The sequence below is a fragment of the Hemicordylus capensis genome, chromosome 1 (assembly GCF_027244095.1).
Source record: "Hemicordylus capensis ecotype Gifberg chromosome 1, rHemCap1.1.pri, whole genome shotgun sequence".
Classification (NCBI taxonomy): domain Eukaryota; kingdom Metazoa; phylum Chordata; class Lepidosauria; order Squamata; family Cordylidae; genus Hemicordylus; species Hemicordylus capensis.
This window is the reverse complement of record NC_069657.1, coordinates 243,264,275-243,283,336: the sequence shown is the minus strand read 5'-3', so window position 1 is coordinate 243,283,336 and position 19,062 is coordinate 243,264,275. Positions and strand designations below refer to the sequence as shown.

At 42.3% G+C, this 19,062-nt stretch overlaps 1 protein-coding gene across 1 annotated transcript; it reads left to right on the top strand.

Moving 5' to 3' along the window:
- Positions 1 to 950: 950 nt before the first annotated feature.
- On the top strand, positions 951 to 18,508 carry SPRYD7 (SPRY domain containing 7). Its single transcript, XM_053286087.1, has 5 exons — positions 951 to 1,205; positions 4,394 to 4,510; positions 7,917 to 8,083; positions 15,304 to 15,406; positions 17,510 to 18,508. The coding sequence occupies exons 1-5, from the start codon at positions 1,079 to 1,081 to the stop codon at positions 17,605 to 17,607; spliced, it is 612 nt and encodes a 203-aa protein (XP_053142062.1). The 5' UTR covers positions 951 to 1,078; the 3' UTR covers positions 17,608 to 18,508.
- Positions 18,509 to 19,062: the final 554 nt, after the last annotated feature.

Here is a 19,062-nt window from a genome sequence, read left to right as displayed (position 1 = left end):
TACTAATAATGCACAGTTTAAAAAAACAACCCACCACAGTTTTCACAGAGTAGGAAAGATGCTGCAAGAAGTTATTACAAATGAGAGAGAAAATAAAGCAATTACTGCAGGCCAGGCACAAAATCCTAATGTGACAGGCCTAATATGAGAAAATCAGGTTCTCTCAACACTTGGAATCTACATATTACATATTGCCACCTTGAACAGGAGAGCCCTAAATAACATAATGACCATGATATAATCTGAATATTGGCATTTTGAAAATGTTGGATCTCTGCCCCATTGTTTTTGGTAAAGATTGACCTGTTTGTTTTCTCTAGTCAGCAGAAGGACACTGTTGGCAGGTGATAGCACATATATTATTGGATGATGCTATTCCTGGGTCCTGTAATTGCCGGAAAAAGAAAAGTCCGACCTCAAGTAGATAAATGGAAACATTTTATACCTGCACCCTTTCAGAACTGGAGTTTTATGCGAGGGTGCAAGAAGGGCCCTTCCGGGTATGTATTCGAACATGCTTTGGCGTTCAGTGTTCATACAGTGTTGGTCTTCGACTGGGCAAACCTCAGGTGCTGCCTGGAAATTTTACAGGAAAGTTCTGCCTGTTGAAGTTTGGCTTGTCAGGAACTCTTTAAAAGCACTGTATTTAAGAACACTTCAAACTGCACATATAAGAGCCTGCAAGTGACATTATTTTGAATTTGACTGTAAAACGAAGGCAGGTTAGAAATTCGACTGGTGAAGAAGTCTCTCATTGCGGCATCTCCATCTGTTGCATTTCATGCCGTGTGAGGCATTCCAAGCACAGCAGCTCAGTCGAGGGTGGCGGTGGGACTACTGATGCTTTGGGTACAGGCCGGGTAGTGCCGCGGAAGAGAAGACCTCACCCTACTCCTGCTGCTGTGTGAGCTTCTGCAGTGTCGCCGCCGCTCTTACCCGCAAATGGAAGGTTCTACCCACTGCGATCGGGAACCGGCATTCTATCCGAGAAGCCTCGCGACCACAGCCCCTTGAGGCCAGAGGCGGAATTAATCGGCAGGAGGGCGGGTGAGCGAGAGAGAGAGCGGCGGCTGTGGTCATGGCGGCGGCAGCAGCTTCGGGTTCGCTGTGGTGCTGCTTGCGGTGGGCCTGCTGCGGAGAAGGCGGCCCCGGCCACATCCCCCTCAAGGAGATGCCGGCCGTGCAGCTGGATACGCAGCGGATGGGTAAGAGGAACCCTTGGGCGGGGGTGGGGGGCACAGCTGGAGGCAGCAGGGGGTGCCGCTCCTGCCCATTAGAGGGCCCGAAAGGAAGGGCGCGATTTGGAGCCGCTGCGGCGCCTTCTTTTTAAAGTTCTCATGGTGATCCTGTCCTGATCCTGCCCTTCCTCCAGTGAGCTCAGGGCAACGCGTGTCGTCTTCCTGCCCCTTTTATCCCCACAGCCGCCCAGTAAAATGAGTTAAGCTGATCGTTGGGCCCAAACTGCGGGGTTCTTCATGGTCAAGCCAAGATTTGAACCCAGTCCTCCCAGGTCCAAGTCCAGGGGTACCTTTCCGGCTCTCAGACTGCCGGCTTTCTGTCCTTTACCATTTGCAGAAGAGTTGCTGGTTTAGATCTGCCTGTCGAAGCTGTCGTAGTTTACTCGCTAACTTCAGCAGCAACATAATTTCCCTTCTGTGTTGTCCACAATGCCATTTCTGCTTTACTCCCTTTTAAAGGAGAAAATAATAGCTACTGTATTATGTTATTTTGTTCTAAAAGAGTATGGATGCTGCTGCTTTTGAAAATGGACGACAGCCTCTGGTTCTTTCTGCCCAGGATGGCATCATATTATTACATTAGAAGTATGTAATTATATTTTATGCCCTACTTTCCCACAAGGATATGTGCACAAATTCGTTACCATCTATTCCTAATCTGCTTTGACTGTTTCATGCATTCCATGAACCAAAAAACACATTCCCCCTTCCCAAGTGACTGAAAACCCTGTTGTGCCAGTGCATCATTAGTCTGAATGTTAGCCAGTATGTGAATCCATGAGCATAATATCTCAGTCCTTGGTCAGCCCCTTTAATTGTCCTGGGATGTGCTTAGATCTCCAAGGCCAGGCGTTCAATCTTTGCTCAAAGGTGAATGAAAGATGTATGTGGTAATTGTGGTAAATGTTACTAGTTTGAGTGGAATGGTTTTGGATATAGGTGATCAAGGCTGATCATAATGTGGCATCACCCTGCCTTGTACAACACTACAGATATTTCCCAGTCAGCATTTGAAATTCCTCATTCACCCAAGAAATATGTCTACCGTCTTTGAAGATGCATCTCACTGGTGATGCATGGTTAGTTCAAACATGCATGTTGATCAGTTGAAGACTGTATGTGTGAATGAGTCACTCAAACCAGACACTACTGAGAGAACTTTTCATATCACTTCTTCAAACAATACATTCAGCTGCAAGTAGCAAGTAAAAGTGAATAAATTAAGTGATGTATATGCATTTGTGAACCTACTCCAAGTCCTAGTCCCACATTAGCCACCTTGATGGAGGTCTAGGGCTGGCCAGGGCCTGGATGGGTGGCTGCCTGGGAATGTTGTGCATTTCGTCTTGAGTTCCGTAAGATAAGAGAGATGGGATATAAATGGAATAAATAAGTCATGTGATCATGTCAAAAGAGTTTTCCTCCTCTATTTCAATTTGACAAGAGTTTGTGTTTTATTTCACAATTTGAATATCAAACAGGTTTTATTTTACTCCAAACTACTACATCTGGTCTATTCCCCCAGCCATTTTATTTTGCATTGCCTCTGAATTTTGTGGCATTCCAACTTGCATCCCAAAAAGTCACTAAAAGAAATTAAGTAAAATAAACCATGACACAGTAAAATAAACCCATGCAGCTCTGATTATTTCTCTGCCCCCTATAAACCTTTCTTTGTTTGTTTAACAGTTCATTTCCCTGTGTTTATGGTGGAAGGGTTGATGCATTACTTTTCTAACATGAAGAATGGTACCTGTGTGTTACCTGTACCAAAAACTGCTGAACACCAAATAGATTAAATCTACTGCTCTTATCTGGTTCAGAAAACTAGACATCATCTCAGAACATATTGCCTTAATGTGGCATTATTTATTTTTAGTGAACACAAGCTGCCTAACTTCCTATTTGCTATATTCTTCCACATTCTAGGGGAGTTCTAGGCCTGCCACAGCTATGAAGCTAAGTTCTGTAGATACTTGTCTTGTGTCATTTTAAAGTTTTAAAAGAATTCTAAAAATAATACAAGATGGGTATTGTTTGCATTTTTAAAAAGTTGTTTTCCAAACACTTTCATAGTGTCCTTTCCTAAACATAAGAAATCAGTCTGAAGTTTTATGAAGATAAAACAAAGATAAGTCATTTGCCTAGCAGCACTTATTTCCTCAACTGAGGGGCAGCTGTAGCAAAAGACATAAGAACCATATAGAAATAAATCATGTTTTTAAGATCTTTGTGGGAGAGATTCTGGGAAAAGAAACCAAAAAAATTGGCACCCCAAGGAAACCACCCCCAATGCGGTGTAAATCAGGTACATAACACTTTGCATTGCATTGACTAGAGAAGTATGACACCCTGCCTCATGACTCAAAACACGCACTGAGAACTCGTGTCTACCCTTGGAGCCATCAATCTCTTGTAGGAAAAAAACATAGTTCACAGCCTTTGGGCCATTTCACATTTACTGCTCTGAAACAAGATTCATGTAGGAGATTGGATGCACCATCACTGTGCAATTCAAATGCCTGTTTTGCAGTGGACACATTATAACATCTCTACAATGCGAGACAAGTCAAGAAAAACCATTCATTAAGATACATATATTATTATACAGTATTGTTTGCTTTTCACTGCAGGTGTGCAGATATTCAGAGCTTGAAAGATACTATAGAATAACTATGCAAAAATATTAAGGGACCTGAATTACTTGCATTATTTAGCATCATATGCATATCAGGATTCTCTAAGCTCATGTGTAGGACAGAAAAAATATTACAGCAGTTTTCACAGAACCAGTTTTTGCCACCTCCTCTTCTAAAAGAATTAGAACAGATCAAGAATTTGTTACTAAATAAAATTTAAAGAAAGCCGAAGGACAAAAATCAGGTTATGCAGGGATCTACTGTTGTGTTCCCATCACTGTGGGTTTGGGAAATATTTCTCCTTGGTCCTCTATTGAACTGGAATGTATTTAGATTACTCTAAGATTACTTGGAGATAACTCTGATCTTATTTTATTATCCTGCCTTATTTTAATAGATTGCGTAAATGCTATTCACAGACAAATGCAGGTCCTTACTCTTTTATAGTTAAGTCTTGCACGAAAACTGAACAGAGTTCAAAGTATGTTCAGTGTGTTGGTGCTTTTAATCCTGCAGGGACTGATGTTGTCATTGTCAAAAATGGACGGAGAGTGTGTGGTACAGGAGGCTGCCTAGCCAACGCCCCTTTGCATCAGAACAAGAGCTATTTTGAGTTTAAAATCCAGTCTACAGGTCAGTTAAACAGTTCCGATTTTCTAAAATTGCAACATTTTTGTATGTGTGGCTCATATAGGATTCAGATTCTATGCAGTGGTCTCTAGCCCTCTATAATTAATCTGTTTTATAAAATTCAGATTGAATTGTGTAAGAAGTTAACAATTTGGCCTTTAATATCATTTTCTGAGTTTATGTGTAGAACATTATAAGTAATATTGCACATAGCTTTAGTATACTTTCTGAAGAGAAGAAGGCTTATGAGATCTGTGTATGTGTGTTAGTGTGCACAAATGGCTCCCCCTTGCAATAGTTCTGTGTTTACACTATGATACAAACCAAATTTACAGAACATGGGGGCAGTCTTAAGGTGCCCTGATGGGAGTATATGTATATTTTCTCCCATCTACCATCTTGATTTGAGCTGGTGCCCACTCTAAGTATCAGCAGCACCACTTTAGAACTAATTTCTCAGTTGGATACAAACCAAATTAACAATATGTGGAGCAGATCCTGTGGTGTCCTGATGAGTATTTTTTCTTGTTCCAAAATGGCAGCCAGTCAACACCCATGTTGATGATCCAGTACAAACCACAAGCCACAGCACATAGAATAGGCTCTTAGAGTATCCTGATGGGGATCTTTTCATTACAGTCTGCCACCTTGAAAACAAATGGTGGTCAATCGCATTGTAAACACCTCCTCTTTAAAACTCTGTTTTTAAAAAGTGGACAAACAAGCTTGATTTCCAAAAATGGATTTCGTGTGAAACTCTTGATGTAAAGTTCTACTTAAAACTACTTATTTTTTAATTCAGTTATGGTTTGGGGATAGCATTGGCTGTTTCAGGCAATAAAGGCTCAATAGTTGGTTTGCATATGCAGGAGGACCTTGATATTCATGGGAGTTCCGTTCCATGCTACGACCACAGATATGGAAACCACGAATATCAAATCATTGGGAAATTGGGGTTTAGTTTCCCAGTCGCCAGAAAACCGTGCTAAAACATTGAATTTCAGGGATGAAATGAGGGGGTGAAACTGCCTACCATCTTAGCTGCTCATCCTGAGTTATGCTGTGGTCCCTGAATGCCACCAAATCTAACGAAAATCACTGTTCTTTAAAAATTGAGTCATTTTAAGGCTCCGAAACACAAAATGGTGGCTGGAAATGACCTCCATGGTCATTTCTGGCCATCCTTGACTTGCAGATATGCGAGGTTGCTATGTCTCCCCCCCTCCCCCCATGTTTTTTTCCACATATGCTGAGGTCAGCTGTCTATGACCTGGCCATGGATATGTGAATCCGCAGATGTAGAGTCCACGAATATCGAGGTCCTCCTGTATCTGGAACTAATTTATATTATAGCTTTGATCTGCACAGCGGGGTGGAGCAAGTTAGTGGGTCTTATCTATTACAACTGTCAGCCATAACCCAGCTGAAATATTTTCATGCAAGTGCATTTCTCAGAAAGGTTTCTCCTGTCAAATTGATCTCTAACAACTTGCTTCTAGTATTTCCATTTTACAAAACAGGGCTGAGCCTTGGAGGCTTTGGCCTTGCTGATGGCTACAGAACTACACAGCTGAATTTAAAGACTCTTTAATGTCCCTTCAGAATTGTGCCTCTCCATGTGTGTAGAGTGCCTTTCCCTCAGAACTTAGCAAACAGAATCCTCCTGTTGGATAGGGAACGAGGTGAAAAGAGGCTCTTCACATGAGCAGCCCTACTCAGGCTTGGGTACCCAGTCCTACCTGGGTAAGGCTACACTTGTGAAGCACTGGGATCGAGGCTGATCCTGGCGCTGCCTCCCCAATAGCTTGAGGCTTTTACCTGAGTTAAAGGGCGCGAGCACACTCTTTACCCCAGGTCCAGGGTCATGTGACTGCGCGGGCTGCATACTGCCCAAGCGCAAACAGAGTCTAAAGCGCCCAACTCACGGAGGAATCAACCAGTGCACCATGCTGTTCACATGGTGCATTTTGGAATTCCTGGAGGCCGGGACTTGTTTTGCTGGCCTCCGGTGATCTGCACTGCTTGGAGCAGCACAGATTGTATGGGTGCGCACCAGAGCAACGAAGAGGAGATCAGCGATTGTCTGAGGGGGAAGGTAGGGCTGTGCATGGAGCCGTTTGGCACTCCAATTCTAGGAGCACCAAACTGGTTTCGAGGGGATGGGGGTTGCTTTAAGGGGCAAGGCAGGCACTGCTGCCAGCCCCTGCCCTTCCACTCTTCCCATGCCAGCGCTCTTCCAAAAAGTGGAGCTCAGGGCTGTAGTGTGCCTCCTTGCAGCCGGGATCAGCGTTGCCACGCAAATGGCTGCTGTGCGTGTGTGCCGTGCTTTTTGGAAGAGCATCGGCAGGGGAAGAGAGGCAGAGCAGGGGCTGGCAGGGAAGCAGTGCCTTTCCTGCCCCTTAAAGAGACCGTCCCCCCTCCCGGGAGTGCAAGCAACCAGTTCCATGTACATTCCCTAGGGGAAGGTAGGTTTATCCCTGCCTTCTCTCCACCCCCTGCCCCACCCCTATTATGGTTGTGTGAACGACCTTAAAAGTCTTCCAGGTCACAACTTCCAGATAGGCTTGAGAGGCCAAAGGATACAAAAGAAGAAGTGAGTGAGAAGACGACATCCAGTCGGTAAAAGAAATGTGACAAGGAAAGAGCAGGATAGCAGATTGTGGGTGAGAAAAGCAAGTGGTAGACAGAAAGGAGACTGTGCAAAACAGGTGTGGGGAGAGAAGAGAACTTGCTCCCCAGATTCCAAGAGACACATTCAGGGGATACTACAAAATGGTTTGTAGTTGGAAAGTGCTTGTCTGCAGAATTGGTGCATGCAGCTCTCGCTGACCTTCCTGTACTGTGCGACTGTTCACCAGCTGACACAGAAAAGAAGGGTGTGATCTCTTAGAATAAGGAAAAACAGATACAGACTATGTAGAGGCATTTGGATAGAAACTGGAGAGTTCTACCTCTGTTAAAAAAAACTGTGGAGAATCACCAGAAGCGTCTGAAAACCAATTGGACCTATCAGCCTTCAAGTGCAGACCGTTCTAATGGCCTCCTAGCCTGTTTGAGCATGCCACAAGACATTTGTTTGTGCTTCTGATTCATTTCCATTGGGACCAGTTCAGAATATGGGTTCAGGGGTGGAGAGGGGGGAACCATCAATTATTTTCAAGGGTGGTTCCACTTTTTGGGGAAAGAAAAGTTTGGCGTTTTGGTTTGACTCCTTGATTTAGATATAAATTTGTTGAGTTACTTAAATGAGTTAGGAGTATAGGATTGCAGCTAAGTTCTCCACTTTGTTTGCTGTCGCTCTTTAGAGATGCTAAAGCACATACTCTTAGAGTTCTTCTCTCTTCACTTGTCCTCTTTTCTTTGCTCTCATGGTTGTGTCATTCCATTTCTCCCCTCACCATTTTTTCAGGAATCTGGGGTATTGGAGTTGCAACTCAGAAAGTTAACTTGAATCAAATTCCTCTTGGGCGTGATATGAATAGTCTAGTACTGAGAAATGATGGGGCTCTTTACTACAATAATGATGAAAAGAACAGGTTGCCAGCAAACAGTCTTCCACAGGAAGGTGATGTTGTGGTGAGTTTCTTTCAGTATCACTTATTGAATTATTACTTATATGAATCAAACCAGAATTGAACTTTTATTCAACATTAAAAATGCTGAATTCTGTAATCTTTAGCAAATGTGCATACTGTTTATTTTATTCTACATGTCATGGTAGGAGCAAGAATACTGGAATCTGCCCCAAACACTGAAAACCCAATTCAGTCACGTCTGGCTTCTGAAACATATTGAGGCAGGTCTCATGATCAGTGAGACCCACGTTTGCCGGTTTTGTGGGAAGAGGTGACACTTGTGGGCTTAGAAGGCTAAGCCCGCTCTCCCCGTAGACAATCTGAGCAGGAGCCCTGGGCGGCTGGATCGGCCGCCCACACGATTGCCGGCTCCGTGATGGAGCCAACGGGAGCTGATTGGCCCCCACAAGCTCCAGCATGCCCTGCGTGAGCACACAGGGCATGCTGGCGAGACCCCCGGAGCCGGGAGTTTTTCGCCTCCCCTCCGGGGGCTCCTTGTGAGTAGCCGTGGCGCGGCTACTCACGATAAAAAAAACACAACAGGTTTGCGGAGTCTCGCTCCGCAAACCCAGTTTTAGGGGAGGGGTATTTAGGTGGGTTAACTAACCCTGGGAGCCACTGGGCTCGCCTGCGAGCCCGGTGGCTCCCACGATCAGCCAAAATTGGGCTAGGCTCCTCTAGCCCGATTTTGGCTGATCGTGGGAATAGCCTCATTGTCTGCCTACATATTGTCAAGGATCTCTGCACAACCATAAGAACTAGAAACCTGTCTTTTAAAAAAATGACAGTGAAGGTTTTCAGGATAAGCTAACCACTGGGCTGGTTTACATGATCATAAGAATGTTAGTTAGCTGGGAAATCTGAGATTATCTCTGGGCATGCACTCCCATGGAGTATGTTATGTAGGCAGCAAAAAAAACCCCCTTGATCTCAGGTTGGTAGCGTACCAACCTGACAGTGAACTGAGATTGGTAATCTAGGATTTGATTGCAGTCTGTTGATCTTGGTTAAATGTCAGTTTGGCACATTGCCAACCCGAAATTGGAATTTTTTTTGCTGCCCACATGACACATGCCGCAGGAGCAGATGCCTGCTGTAATCTTAGATTTCCCAGCTAACCAACATTCTTACGATCATGTGAACCAGCCTACTAGATACTGGATTCTGTGCTCCTACAAAATAGTGGCATATGGTCCTTCGCTATGTGGACCTGCTGAGCTGTGCTCTGACCCTCATTCAAAGCAGGGATTGTTGCCTTCTTCACTCTCTTTTTGTATTAGCAGCAGCTGCCCAGTGGTACTTTGCTTGTTTACTCTAGAGTAAGCCCTACTATTAATAAGGGTAGAAGTAATAGAAAGATTCTTGGGTTTTTTGTTTGTTTGTTTGTTTTGTTTTTAAGGGGCAACCATGGAAAAAAAACTTTTTTAAATGGCTGGAAGGGGAGGGTGGGATGGAGAGATAATGAAGCAATCTCTGTAAATGATGGTTTGAGGGAAGGACAGAATATGGGAAAACCTCTGTTTTTCTTTTTGTTTTTAAAGCGGCAGAGGGCAGGAATAAATCCTATCTTGCCCAGAAACAGACAAGTGTTCCTCTATCTGACATTAACCACAGCATCCTACAGGGGATGGGATCTGTTAGCACATTTTGAAGAGAGAAAGCTAATAACCCCTCTTCTCTGTTTAGCAGAGCTTGTGATTTGAAAGAGAAAATTGTATCCAGTGTGTGTTTAGAGGCTGTGTTCTCTGTGGACGGCTTTTACAATGTGCTACATGCTGTCTACAGACACCAGTCAGCGACAGAATCTCTGAAACTTGCCACCATAGAGTTTGATGAAGAGAAATGTACTTTATGTATGTTCAGAGGTGATGCCATTTGCTAGCTTTTAAGAGGTACTCCTTTGTAGATAGCAGGGAAAGGACAGACACAAGTGTGTGATACAGTGCCACAAAACAACATAACTTTTGCATTTCAGGTGTGGAGGAGGTCGATCAAAGTTGGGTCTGGGAAACTTTCTTTTTTATATTAATGGTTTCCATATTTTAATGCTGCAGGAAACTTGGGCAACTCAAGAACTGCCTTTGGAAAATTATACTTCCTTTTCCTTGATGGCAGTTAAGGAGAATGCTAAGAAAGGTAGACCAAAAGGAGGTTTAGCTATCTATATTAAAACATCCATCAAAGCAGAAATTTCAAGACTCCCTCCTCTAGATCAACTTGCTATGGCAGTCGTACTTAAATTTAAGACAGTTGGCTTATTAATAATAAATGTGTATATTCCTCCTTTATACCAGTTAGAAAGGATTAAGAGTACTTGGTCTAAAATGAAGACTTATATTAAGCAATGTCAAGATGCTTCTCCTGGGTCTTTTGTAATCATTGCTGGGGATTTCAATGCCAGGATAGGACCTACTGATTTGAAACTCTTTGATAAATATAATCAGTGTCCACCTGAAACTGTAATAAATGCCCCACTACTTCAACGTCTGTCCAAGGATTTAGGTTGCAACTTCCAGGGACTTAAACTTAAGCTGACTTTTGATCTGCTGGGCATGCTCATCCTTAATGGTGCTACTGAGGATGATTACCCAGCAGAATTTTCCCACTGGTCAGGCACCAGACCCTCATTGATTGACTACATAGCAATATCTCGAGCTTTAACTCCCTATGTAGTGAGATTCAAAATAGATGACTACTTAGAAAGTGACCACCTTCCGGTTACACTCCATTTGAAAACTATTGATCAAGATATTATGGAACCTCCTGGTGATTTAGGGTTATTTAATGCAACCCAGCCCAGACGACTTAAATGGACCTCTCAGTTAAATGAACGTGTTACTAACCACTTAAAGACTGAGGCTTGCATGCAATACCATGCTAAGATGACAGATGCTACAGATAGTCATATTTTAATAGAAAATTATAACAATCTAGTATGCTCTTTTTACCCAATTTTAACTGCTAACAATTCTAAAAATACTAAGCCCCGTGCTGGATTTTCCCAGCCGTGGTTTGATTACGAATGCCGTGCAGCAAAAACGGATCTTATTAACTCTTACAATCTTTATCGATCTAACTCTAATCAGGTCACTTCTCAAGATCTGATTGTCAAAAAAAGATTTTATAAAATTTTACTTGCAAAAAAAAAAAAGGGAGGCCAAAAGGCTAGATTGGCAGCGTCTTATTTGTGCCGCACAGGCTAAAAACGTGTCTTTGTTTTGGTCTTTGGTATCATTCTCTTCTAAATTCAGACCTTCCCCGCCATCTTTTTATATACCTGTTGGAGAACGGACTGAATATTTCCGTGCTCTATATGCTAGAGAGGGAGCAACTACAACATTTTTACAAATAGAACAGGAACTGGACCCTAACCTATTACCTGAGTGGACCCCAGTAACATGTACAGAGATTGCTTCAATAGTGAATCAGTTTAAAACTGGTAAGGCCCCTGGCTCAGATAATTTGCCGGTAGAGGCCATCAAGAATAATATGGATTGGTGGCTGCCGGTATTAGCCTCTCTGTTTACAGCAATTGATCAGACAACCTCGCCCCCTAGTGAATGGGGATTGGCGATTGTAATTCCTATATACAAGAGAGGCCAAAGACATTTACCATCTAATTATCGCCCTATTAGCCTTCTTAATGTTATTGGCAAAATGTATGCATTTCACCTACTTAACAAATTCCAGGACTGGATGGACAAAGAGCAGGTGCTGGCTGATGAGCAGGCAGGCTTTAGGGCCAATCATTCTACTATTGAGCATGCTTTAGTCTTACAACATCTAGCGGAGAAATATTCTAATCTACCCCGTTCCACTCTTTTTGCTGCCTTTGTGGATTTTAAATCAGCATTCGACTCCATATCCAGAGATAAATTATGGGAAAGACTGTTTAACTCCTCTATTGATCGACGTCTGCTACTTTTAATATATAAACTCCACAAGAACTCATGTCTGAAGGTTCGATGTAGCTCAGCTGGAATCCTCACTAAAGAAATTCCTACCTTTCGAGGAGTGAGGCAAGGCTGTATACTTGCCCCAGCTCTTTTCAATTATTATATTAACCCCATTGTGGATATTATTACTAATCCATCTTTCCATCCACCTAAATTGGCCAGTAGACAGGTTAATATTTTGCTTTATGCAGATGATGCAGTAATTTTATCTCGGACTCCTGTTGGCCTCCGTAGAGCGCTTTGCTCTCTGGCTAATTTTTGCCATGAATACGCTCTGGAAATCAATTATAGCAAGACCAAAATTATGGCCTTTGCTAAACATCCAAAGACCTTGAAATGGTCTTTGGCTGGACATAAACTAGAACAGGTTAAGATCTTTAAATATCTAGGGGTTGTTTTCCAGGCCTCTACGAAACGCCAAGCACATCTGCAATACGTTACCCAAAATGCACGTAAATCAGCATTGGCCATTCAATCATATTTCCACCAAGATGGGGCTCAATTTGTACCAGCTGCCCTTAAGTTATTTACAGCTAAAGTCTGCTCTCAATTGCTTTATGGGTCACAGTTGGGCCCGTATACTAACTGCACTCCACTAGAGATAGTTCAGACAAAGTTTCTGAGATCTATTCTACAGATCCCTAGATGTGTTCCCAATGTAATATTGAGGATGGAAACTGGCATGCCTAAGATGGAAGCCCGGATGTGGTTTTCCATTCTCAGCTTCTGGTTGAGATTGTCTTTCTTTTCTATAGGCCTTGCTCACTTAATTTTTATTGATAAATTTAATTCTAGCTGGAAGCAGTCAATATCTCGCCAAATAAGTTTATATGGCTTTAGCCTGGATGGTCTATTAGAAATGGGTTTTTGTCACGCAGGACTGATATTAAAGCAGCGGATCTATGATATGGAAATGCAGACTGATCGATCTTTAATCTCTAAAGAAGTTTTCCTAGGTTTACAAATGTATAATACTAAACCTGCGAATTACCTGGGTAAGATTACTATCACTAAATATCGCAGGATGTTTACATTGGCCAGGTTTAATGTGCTACCTTCAGCTGAATTGGAAGGTAAATTTAGAGGGATCCCAAAAGAACAGAGACTATGTCCTTGTGGCTCTGGAGAACAGGAGTCTATCTTCCATATCTTACTCCGCTGTCTTTTTTATAGGGACTTACGAACTTGTTATATTTCCTCCTTACTGACTGATTTCCCAGGGCATACAGATGCATTTTACGTCAACTATCTGCTCTCAGATCAGAAGGAGGAAGTAACATTTAAAGTTGCTAAGTTCTGTGAGGCAGCTAAGAAGGCTAGACAACAGATGGTAAATCAGATTATGCTAACGGGAAATTGCTGATTAGGATGAGTCCATGTTCCTGATTATATTATGTATATATTATTACTTTATTACGTGTATTATTATGTATGTAAATTTTGGTCTATGACCGTAAATAAACATGACTGACTGACTGTGTGGAGGAGGTACCTATAATTCCCTTTTAAAAGTTGTTAATGCATATTGTCACTGGTAGCTGTCTGCAGTGCACCTGTCCCTAGTCCTCTGAACCATTTAATATATTTTGAATTGCTAATCTATTTTTCTTCTGGAGAGAGAAATATATGAAGTAGATTTTCAATATGAATGAGATAGAAACTGTATATTAAATGAATAGCATTGCAGGACTGATGCAAAATTCTGTACGAATACTGGTAGAGTGGTTTCCCCACCCACCCTGAACGCCTGTGCCATTTTTCACTTTTAATTTACTCTTCTTTGCTTTTTAATTGCATTTTTATACCAGCAAATTATATCGTCTGATGGTGCTTTACAGCTAAAAACGCAGCCAAAAGATCTGGTTAAACAGGTGTGTTTTTAAGGCCTTCTTAAAAGGGGCCAAGAGATGTGAGGCCACTTACTCCAGCTGGGTTTGGGTTCCAAAGCTCAGGAGTAGCTATAGAGGAGGCCCAGCTCTGAGTTGCCACCAGGCAAGCAGTGGCAACTGCAGGCAGACCTCCCCAGATGACTCGAATAAGTGGTGGGGCCCATGCAGAAGGCATTCTCTTAGGTCCTCGGGTCTGAGCCAATTAGGGCTTTATAGGTAATTACCATCACTTTGTCGTTTGCCTGGAAACATATTGACAGCCAGTATAATGCCTTTAAAACAAGAGTGATATGGTCTCTCTTAGCGATCCCAGAAACCAACCTGGCTGCTGAATTTGGAAGTGGCTGAAGTTTCTGGACTATGTACAAAGGCAGCCCTATGTAGAGTGCATTGCAATAGTTGAGCCCGGAGGTTACAGTGTGTGCACCACTGTGTTAAGGTCATTCTCTTCCAGAAATTGACGCAGCTGATAGATTGGTCAAAGCTGATAAAAAGTACTCCTGGCCACTGCCTCCATCTGAGGTACCAGAGAGAGGCCTTGATCCAGGAGCATTCCCAGACGGTGTGCCTGGGAGAAGTGTAACCTTACCCAGAACAGGTAGAGCTATCCTGTCTCTTCACAGATGGGCAGATGGGCTAAAGCTGATTATTCATGACTGGTAAGACATTTACAACTCGGTCCAAGTCTATTTGTTAGGTCATATTCTATGACAAAATGCTATAGGTGCCTTCACATTTAACCAGTCAAAATAGCACGAATGGCACATATTTTGACAAGGAAGTTGCAGCTGGACTTTTAATTGTTCAGTTCAAAAAACCTGCAAAACAACAATCCTAAAAAGAACTTTAGTAACTTTATAATGAATGTATTATAAACATTTCTACTCTCCTTTTCCATCCAAAAGGCACGCTCAAGGTGGCTTAGATAAAAATGGCAGAATAACCATCCACCATCAGTATCTTGAAGAGGAAAAAACCACCCAAAGCAAAAAGCAGCAAAGAACAAACAGCCAGCAGAGAGCTCTCATAGACATTACAATTCACCGGAAGGCCTGTTGAAATAGACTTGGAACCAGTTCCAAATGTCTGCTTGGTTGTGAATAAGCAGCTTTAGTTTGCCCATCCTTGGCCTTTTGCAGTGAATGGGATATGCTTGTTTGCATGTTATGTATGCTAGGGTTTTTTAGGTTCCATCGCTAACAGAATGATGTAACTGCAAGAACAGCTTATTTATGTCCTAATAAACATGTTATATCCTTGAAAGTATTTAGTTGCATCAGAATGCAGATATTGATTAAGTTCTTCATGATCTCTCTTCTGCAGTTATTGCTTTTTGTTGCTAATGAACATAAATATTTTACATCTTTCTCTTATAGGGAATTACATATGACCATGTAGAACTAAATGTTTATTTAAATGGGAAAAATATGCACTGTCCAGCTTCGGGAATCAGGGGAACTGTCTTCCCTGTAGTATATGGTAAGCATGAGCTCTCAAACTTCTCTAAAACTTTTAATAGATTGAAAACAACACTTTCTCGTGACCTAACACATGGAATACCTGTGTTCTACATACACTGACATTCTAAAAACAGGTGATTGCTTTTTAACATAGATGTACTAGAAATTAGGCCTGTGCATGGCCCAAAATGTTGGATGCCAACTGAAAAGCAGTACTGTTGGAAGTAGGGGTGTGCATGGACTGGTAGCAGCGGTTTGGTCCAAATTTGAGCAGAATTCAGACCGGACCGCCGTTCTGCAAACCCACTGGATGGGCCAGTCGATCCACCGAACCAGCTTGAACCGGTCCGGAATAACTTGTGATCGAACCACTGAAACCGGTGCAGTTGGCAGTGGACATGTTTGATCACAAACTGGTTCTGCACATCCCTAGTTTGGAGGGGCTATGTTGGTTCCTCCCAACCATCATGTGCTGTGCTGGGTCAGAGACCTAAGATGTCTGTTAGACAGCCTGCCTGCCCTTCTTCCTCCTCCTCCTCCTCTTCCTGAGACTGAATGGGAGCAGGAGGCATTCTGTCATATATTTTTTTCATTCCAGAGGGAGCACACAAGCAGCCACATTTCCTTCTGCGGCTTCTATTTAAAAAGCATTATTTCCCCCTCTAAGGTTCCTTCTAGGTCTCCCTGTGATGTGGATGATTCTGGGAATTATAAAGGTGGTGGTGGGAAATTTCCTCTGGGTCCTTGAGTGGTGCAGGTTCTTCTGGGAATTGGAGTTTTTTCTGAAGGCTGCATTCCCATTTGCCTAGATCTTTGCATATGTATGAGGTTGAGTAATATGTTGCGCTAGTGCAAGAAATAGACAGGAACAGTGGTGACTTTCTTCATGTAATGACTGTGCGCTACATCTGTATAATAGCGCAAGAGCATTGGGCTGGTCTAGAGACTAACTACTGTCTGCAATTGTCACTTGCAGTATACACACACCTAATTGTTTTTCCCTGGCAAGTGATTGCTTGGGTGAATGTTTGTTATACAAATAAGTAGTTTGGAGATCTAGTAGTCAGTGAGCAAGCCAAAATTCAAAAGGTCCAGCATTCCCAAACAGCTGCTTTATTCACATATTTAGGTGGTTGCTGTTACAGGAGGTGTGGTTCAGTAATAGAAATTGTGGGGTCAAGTTGTAAGTTTAAGGTAACTTGCTCCAGCAACACCCTATGCTCCATGCGGGGAGTGGGTTCTCTGCTCACTCCCAGCAATGCCCAGAAGGGGGCAGACGCCTCATTGTTTCACTCCTCCTGGTTGTGCCTGTCTGACATGCAGGTGATGGACCAAAGTGACCAGGAGGAAGAGTGAGCAAGCAAGGCAGAGGTGGGTTGCTCCTTCCTCCTGGTTGCATTTGTCTGGCTCAGGTAGGCAATTGACTGACGTAAACTGGAGCAACCTGCCCCTCTCTTTACTTTTACATCAGTCTATCACCTGCTGTAGCTCAGATGCCATGTTTAAATGCACAGGCACCATGGTGAGCTGGCATCTGGGAACTGAGTTATTTGTTTAGATCAAGCTTCTAAGTAGCCACTCACTTATAGAGAATTGCCTTCAGAGTGAACCGCTAGGGGAGCTGATTAACTTTTTTGGTTTATTTGCAAGCCTGGGTTTAATGATTTTTTTAGGACAGAAATTCTGCATTTTGTGGACATATGTTTAACAGTTAACCTTTTTGTTTTCAGTCTCTAGATCAGTGTTTCTCAACCACTGGTCCAGTCCGCAAGGAGTTGGGTACCAGTCCATGAACCATCACTAATAAAAATCAACCCCAACCAAAAAATGAGCTGTCTGGAAATGAGCTCCAGAAAGCTGCCCAAAATTGTTTTTGGGGGGCTGCCTGGGTGTGGGGTTGGGGGTGAGGGGGATGACCCCCTTACTAACTGCTGGTCTGGGAAATGGCACACGAATAATGTAACAGCCCATGACTCCAAAAATGTTGAGAAACACTGCTCTCGATTGATTGATTGACCATATTTATATACCACCTGATATGTGTATCCCTTGGTATATCAAGGTTATTGATTGTGAAGTATGTATATGTGCAAACTTTTCACCATTTTCTTCTTTCTTCCAGTTGATGACAGTGCCATTTTGGATTGTCAGTTCAGTGAATTTTATCATACGCCGCCAACAGGTTTTGAAAAGATACTCTTTGAACAACAGATTTTCTGAATGTCCCCTCTGGAAACTTGCCCCCAGCACATGTTACAAAAACTGTTCTCACAAAGCTTCACATTATTCCCAGAATACACACCTGTATTTAGGAAAGTACTTAACTGTTTGGAAAGAGAGTACATTGCCAGAGAAGTATGTTGCAAGTGCTAGATTTTATTGTTTTGTGATGTGGACAATATCTGTATTTGCTGTCCAGGGATATAGCTGACAATATTCAGTGTTCCTTAGGTTCCAATGACGGTGTACAATGCAATTGTTCTTATACATATTGTTAGACAAAAGCTGTATGTCTTCTGGTTGTCCCAACACTGGTTCTAGTCTTTCTACTCTGTATACCTACTTAGTCACAGAATGGCTCCAAGGCTTTATGGATTGCAACTGTCCTTTACACAGTAACTCGCAATGCAATATTGGCAGCTCTTTTGTTTTCTAACTGCTGCAAATTCCTATTGGGTGTTTAGTTCTGAGGACTCTTCTGTTAAAATTAAGGTAAGGTGGTGACTGTAAAAATCCAAGCCAACTCAGGCCAACTTACTATGATTGTCTGTAGAACAATCAGTGATGGCTAAGTTGTTGGTTGGTATGATAAAGCTTTACTTAACTCTTAATCAGATCTAGGGGGGGTATTTTATTTAAATGGTCCCCCCCCCAGAAAACACATAGTAAAAATGTACAGACTAATCTTCTATTTTTGTGAATGTTTTAGATTGATTTTCTGGTGTGTTCATTATTGCATATGTTTTATAAAGATGGCACTACTGTATCCTGAGGAAACAAACATGTTCTTATGTGAATGACTGCGTTAAGTGGAGTAACAACTTCTTGCCTCTGAGAAAGGCAGCATACTGAAATGTATTACGAAGACTATATTGTAAAATAAAGAAGTTTTTTTACTTCATGAATCCCCCCCCCCTTCCTTGTTTTCAGCTGATTGTTATATTTCATGCTGTTGGGTTGGGTTTCAGAAGTTTCATATGCCATCTTAGCTTTGTTAGCACGTACGTTGAGAAATTCATTTGCTTTATATTCTTAAGATTAAAACATATGCACACACAAGCAAGCTTTTCGGTCTTCTGCTGCTAAAAACAAATAAAAATAATTGGTTTTCTTTGTAATATTCTGATACTGGAAGTGCTGATGGAGACTTCTCCACTGTTTTGCAGAGAAGTTCTGTTTCATAGCTTTTAAGGACAAGTGCTTGAGGCAGTTCTTTGCACACACCCAGCTTTGGATATGTTTGAGAGACTCTAAATGAAATACCCATCATTGGAAAACTATTTTAAAATCTTGGATCCTGCTATGAGACGCTTGCACACTTATCTCTCTACTGCTTCAAGCTTATGCTTATATTGAAAACAACTGAGTTTGCACAATCAGGTGCATACGGCTAGTGTACTTTTAGTGATACAGGAGCTAAACGCAATGGGTAGTTTCATGGTTGCCTTGTCAAAA